Consider the following 6,567-nt stretch of genomic DNA (forward strand, 5'->3'; position numbering starts at 1 on the left):
CAAAGCAGCAGATCTGAATCATACAATCAACAACAATTTTCCAGAAGCAGCGATCAGAGGCACATACCTCAACATCAAAACCGGCAAAAATCTCCTTGCCGTAGGTAAATCATTTCTGCTCTTGCTCTCAATATTACTGTTAATTGTTACTGCAAGTTTGTTGTTCTTGTGCTTCACTGAAAACAGAATACAGAGAGTATAAAACAATTGTCACTAAATCGGAAATGAGAAAGGGCCAAGCTAATTTTTGAAGCAATAAGCAAATTCAAAACAGAATGAAAGCAAAGTTTGGAAACAAAACCTGTTTTGGTTTGAATCATAAAAACCGAGAGTCTCCAAGCTCCTCCCATGGTCGCTGGAAGTTACTGTTGTGTTGAAATCAAGAGAGAGCAAGCACAGTTATTGTTCATTCACAGAAAAAAGAAAAAGAGCATCATTTTGTTGTTGTTACCGCGAGTGAAGAGAGAACCGAGAGAGAATGTTCGGTTGTTGTTCCGAGAGAGAGCACCGCGAGAGAGACTGTGAGCTCGAGAGGGACAGCGAATCCGAGTGAAAGCTTGTTGTTGTTGTTCGATCGAAAGAACCGAGAAGAGATAATCTGTTCTCCCAAGTTATTTTTCCAGAAAAAATACGTGAGGGAGAGAACACAGAGGCGTTGCCTCTTTTGTGTTTTTTAGGGTTTTTTCTAACCCATCCTCTTGCTAACTAACATATGGGCGGATCCGGGTTCCACCTGACCCGACCCGGTCCAGCCCAATGATGTTTTTTATTTGCTTTGCACACCCCATCCGATTTTCAGCACACCTCTGGCCCAATTACTTGGTTTTTTTTACTAACTATTTCTTTTAATTTTCTTTAAAAGATTGTTTGCATAAAAAAGACTTAGTATTTTTATTTTAATATAGGATTTAGTTTGATTTTCTAATCCTTATTGAAAAAACTCCAAAAAAATATTTTAGATGCATATTTGATTTTATGTTTTCTAATTATTTTCTTTTTCCATGAAAAACACAAAAATATCTTTTCTTAGATTAATTTTGTTTGAATTTGATATTCTCATATTATCTTGTGTAGTTAATCATTTAAATTTTTATTTGATTATATCACTTGAATTTTCTAACTGCATCCGAGACTTCGAGATTATTTCTCTGTTGTTCTCTGTTTTTTCTGTTTGTTTGGTCTTCCATTTGCTGTAGAAATCCATAAACAATTACTGGATGATCATGGAATGCTGAAAGCTGTGAACTTATTCGACATTCTTTTCTGCTGGTGAGGATGCTTAACATCTGTTGAAATCCTAATTTATTCCAAGTACATCATTTGAGGATCACGGTAACACCTCAAACTCAGAAATTCAATTTCTCATTCTTCGAGGTAAGCTTAAAACTCCATAACCGCAGAAACGAATTACTTGTCTGTTTTCTTCAATTCAACTTCATTTTCAATCAACTGTTTTCACAACAGTAATCAATTCACTTTCAAATCATGTAACTCATTTTCAAAACGATGTGGGGCCTCTCGAATATTAGAGAGTGTAAGTCCCATTTCTTTTCTTTTTGTACAGTTTTTTAAACAATAAAACTTTTTCAAAATAAAATATTTTCAAACAATTTTCAAATCATTTTCAAAACAACAAAACTTCAAAACTTTTCAAAAATATACCATGGGCCTCCATGTAGGTATAAGTCCCAAGCCCCTTTTGTACATACCCATTCCTGTACATGAAATTAGGTATTTCATTGTACACATACATTTTTGTACATATCTCAATCTGTTTTTTTTAACTTTGAATAACAAACCAAAAATGAAGGTTTTCTTTAAATCTTCCCAAAAATACCATGGGCCTCCATGTAGGTATAAGTCCCGAGCCCCTTTGTAAATACCTGTTTACATAGCTTTGAATAAATTCAAGAGGGCCTCTCCCCGAATATAAAGTCCCGAGCCCTGTGTATACAAATGGATCATGCTTACAGGTATATTTCCTTCATAAACTCCATTATATACACGCACTTTGTCATATATGTATAACTGTTCATATTTGTTCATGTACTTGTTCATGTTTGTTCGTACTTGTTCATACTTGTGATTGTGTTATATATGCTTGTTCAACTTAGTACAACACTAGGTTCCCCATAGCCTCCTATTGGGCTTCGTGCAAAGAATCTCTCTAGTTTAGGTTAGGACATAGAGTATGGTTTCCCGGTGAAATCGCTCTAAGAGCTCAAACCAACTATACCATGCCTCCCCTTGGGCTTTGTACAAACGAGTGACCCTCCCATAGCCTCCTCTTGGGCTTACAATGCAAGGACCCTGGATTGTCCCTCCCATAGCCTCCTCTTGGGCTTACAATGCAAGGACCCTCGGATAGCCTCCTCTTGGGCTTCGTACAAGGACCCACGGGCTTCTTATAAGCATCCCAAATATCCAAATCAAAATACCCTAGGAGATTAGACATTTATCATCTCTATGATAGGAGTATCTCTTCTATATCATCACAAACAATCAATCAATCAAACTTTTTTGCCACAAGGCTGGCTAATCAATCAAACTTCTTTTTTGCCACAAGGCTGGCTAATCAATCAAACCGTTTTGCCACCATACTGGCTGATTAATCAAAGTTTTTGTCACAAGGCTGACTTCATTGAAACTTTTGCCACAAGGCTGGCTGATTAATCAAAACTTTTTGTCACAAGGCTGACTTCATTGAAAGTTTTTTGCCACAAGGTTGGTTAAACAAACAAAAACATCTTTATCATTCTAAGCGCCATAAGTGGCATGGCCCAGGGCTTATAATGAAAAGATTTTCAAACAAAAACAAACAGATGTATGTGATGATATAGATTAGATACATCGAACATTTAGATGACATTTGTCTCTTTTCCTTTGCTTCCACTAGCATAAGTGGGAACTACGATTGCTCTGACTTTCTCAACATCCCTTTGAGAATACGTAGGCACAAGGTCGATCCTTGGCGAGCAAAACAAAACAAAAAAAACCATTCAAACCTTAGCACCCGTAGACCCCGAGCTACAGATGCTCTGATTCCCTCTAAGGGATATGTATGCAGAGGATCGCGATGATCTTTGCGAGCATAATCAAACAAACACCTTAGGTCCCACCTATTTCACAATAGAACCTCCACCGTAACATAGAATGAAAAACAATAAAGAATCCTATAGAGTACTATAGATACGTTGGGTGCTAATACCTTCCCTTCGTATAACCAACCCTCTTACCCAAGATCTCTCCCCCCACCTTTTAGGTTATTGCAGCTTTTTTCCTTTTCCTCCTTTGGAAATAATAAAAAGTTTGGTCGAAACAAGAAAAATCATTTTTTATGAGCACTCGAGCCCAAAGAAGGCATCAGGTGTCTCATCCCACAAAAAAGAGGAACAAAACGATTTTTCGCCCGCGACAGATCCCTTAATTGAACCTGATTCTTCTGCAGTAGTACATGGAGAAGTTCAGCATATGTCATTGGAATGGGATCAAACGGTGGATACCTTGGAGCCCTTGGTTGATTTTGTTGCTGAGGTGCCTATTGTCGAGGCTATTGCTGAGGTCTCTGAACATTCTGTTGCGGATCCTGATTAATAATGGAAGTGATAACACCAATTTGTTGAGGTTGATATTGTCTCTTCCTTCCTCTTGAAACGGCGCTTACAATTTCTTCTTACTTTTCGGCAAAGTTACTACCAAACCTTTTTGCCCCACCACCAGATGATGATGAACCATTTTCTTTGTTCATACGACCTTCTCGGATACCTTCTTCAAGTCGCATCCCCATGATTACCATCTCAGTAAAGTCATTGGGTACGCTCGCCATTATTCTTTCATAATAAAATGTACTTAGGGTCTAGAGGAACACCTTAGTCATTTCTTTCTCTCCCATCGGATGGATGATTTGAGGAGCTAGTTCACGCCATCTTTGCGCATACTCTTTGAAAGATTCTTTCTCCTTCTGGGACATAGCGCATAGTTGATCTCTATTCGGCCCCATATTAATTTTTTACTTGTATTGTCTGATAAATGCTTCACCCAAGTCATGGAAAGTACGAATGTGTGTACTATCCAAACCCATATACCTTTTCAAGGCAGCTCCAGATAAGCTATCTTGAAAGTAGTGAATTAGCAGGCATTGATCTTCAGTGTGCATGGACATCGTTTGGACAAACATGATCATATGACTGTGAGGAAAAAATTCTCTTTGTATTTCTCAAATTCTGGGAGTCTGAACTTGGCAAGAACTCTGACATTCGGAACCAGGCATAGATCATTAACTTCTTTCCCAAATAGATCTTTTCCCCTTAGGGCCTTGATCTCTTTCTGTATCTCTAGAAATTGGTCTTCAAATTCTTCCATTCTTCCCATACCTTCAGAAGGTTTGCCATGGAAAATTTCTCATCGTGGAGAGGAACATGATTCACCATAGCAAGAGTAGTAGCCATAGCATCTTGAGGAATTGCATTTTGTTGAACAAGAAATTTTTGCCCAGCCAATTGGAAATCCATCTCTATTCCATACGACCTAGTGGTCATAGGATTCAATACTAGAATTGCAGAAATCTGAGGAGTCTCGACTTCAGAGATCACAGTAGCTTGAGCTTGAGTTGATGGCTGACTCTGAGCAGCCACCAGGTCTTGAACCATAGATGTTAATCTTTCAATCCAGAGCATAAGACAACAACTTCCTCTTGTCCCTCTTGATCATCAATTGTACCATCTTCCATTCTTCGACGATGATTGGCGCGAGTAATATACTGGTGCGTCAGTTTGACTTTCTGAAGAGAGAAGGAAGGAATAAGACTCTAACTTAGGAGTGAATGTGACATGATGCATGCAATGCAAAAGACCTTTTCATTTTTATTTTTTCAAAATATCTTAAAACATCTTTCAAGGAATTATTAAGATCATGTAAATGTAAACACTATAAGGTAACTTGAAGATAAAATTTCATTCATTACTAATAAGGGACAAGGGTCATCCTTGGCACAAATAAGGGATAAAGGGTCATCGAGGGTATCGAGGGTCATTGAAGGTCATCGAAGTACCATTTTATTTCAAGAGTTTACAATGGGACAAGAGACGTCGAAGGTACAAATAGTTTCAAGAGTTACAAAATAGAAATAATAAAAAAATCTAGTAAGAGTCCTAAAAGCAACCATGAGATCTCATTGTGAAGTATCCATGTCATCTTGACTCTTCTTCTTCAGCTTAACCTTTTCAAATTTTTCAATGATGCTCTTCCTTGTATTTTCCTTAGGAGAGAGTGCTTCTTCTTGCTTCCTCTTATTCTCTCTTGCATACCTAGAAATTAGCTTCCTTTTCCATAAGCTACCCATCTTGGAGGAAAAGTAGGTCATCTTTTTCTTTGAGTTCTCATCAAAGAGATATTCCATCATACCCTTCTCACATTCTGATGCTTCAAACCTGTTCTTCTAAAACTCTCGTGATTTCTTCATCTTCTTTAGATCTAATTGGAGATCTTCCATTATTGGAGGAGAAACAACACGTGCAACTGGTTTTTCAATAGGAGGTGAAGATGTCTCAGGGAGATAAGGCACCCTAAGTTCAGCAGCTCTTGAACTAATCCATTCCACAAAAGGCTGAGGTGAGAGATCCCCTTTTGTTTTACAATCTTTGATTTCTTTTCTATGACTTGGATGCCAAGCATTAGCAGTCATTTCTTTAAAGTCTTTGTCCTCTATTCCCTCTTCAAGGAAAAATCCATCCAATAAGATATTCCTTGGTCTTTTGTCCATAGGAAACCCAAATTGACGACGAGCTAGAATAGGGCTATAATTGGTTCCTCCTTTTATACGAAGAAGATGTACATTGGGGAAATTACCATAGCTATCTAGGGTCTTCATTCTACAAAAGTAGTTGTTGGTCCAATCAATATCAGTGTTGGTGAAAGTCATGATCTTTTGAGACAACCTTTGTCCTTCTTGAAGGTCCCACAAATCATTGGTATTTGGAAAATGAGAGATGTACCACTTGTATAACAAAGGAGTACAACATGTGATCATTCCCTTTCCATAGTAATTCCTCAAATGAATGGAGTAGTAAGTGTTCCCAAGCAAAGTAGGAACAAGGTTTCCTTTCATAAAGACTTTGATGACATTCATATTAACAAAGTTGTCAATATTTGGGAACAATAACAATCCATAAACCAGTAGGGAAAATACAGCTTCAAAGTCATCTTCCTTTCTTTCTTTTGAAAAGGTGAGAGCTTTCTCTATCCAAAACTGAGCAGGAAATCTAGGTAATTTCCCTTTAGTAACCATATTCTTCTCAATCTCATCCTTCATTAAGTGGGTGAAATTTGCAATGTCATGAGACTTTGGATCTTTTTTCAAACTAATAAAGGGAATCCTTATAGTAATGGGAAATCCTATGATACTTGCATATTCTTCCAAGGTTGGTAAAAGTTGATAATCAGGGAAGGTAAAACGATGATACAAGGATCATAGAATTGAGCCAATGTGGAGAGAATCCCTTCCTTCATCTTTGTCTTGAGGAGATATAACATCTTTCCATACTTGTCACATAACCTATCTTGGTTGAT

General features: G+C 37.7%; 1 protein-coding gene across 1 annotated transcript; it reads right to left on the reverse strand.

Annotated features, from left to right (window-relative positions):
* Positions 1 to 5,437: 5,437 nt before the first annotated feature.
* LOC131629674 (uncharacterized) lies at positions 5,438 to 6,310 on the reverse strand. The gene has a single exon (XM_058900456.1). It carries the CDS (start codon positions 6,308 to 6,310, stop codon positions 5,438 to 5,440), a length of 873 nt encoding a protein of 290 aa, XP_058756439.1.
* Positions 6,311 to 6,567: the final 257 nt, after the last annotated feature.

Source organism: Vicia villosa, unplaced genomic scaffold, assembly GCF_029867415.1.
Source record: "Vicia villosa cultivar HV-30 ecotype Madison, WI unplaced genomic scaffold, Vvil1.0 ctg.000589F_1_1, whole genome shotgun sequence".
In the NCBI taxonomy this organism is placed as follows: Eukaryota; Viridiplantae; Streptophyta; class Magnoliopsida; order Fabales; family Fabaceae; genus Vicia; species Vicia villosa.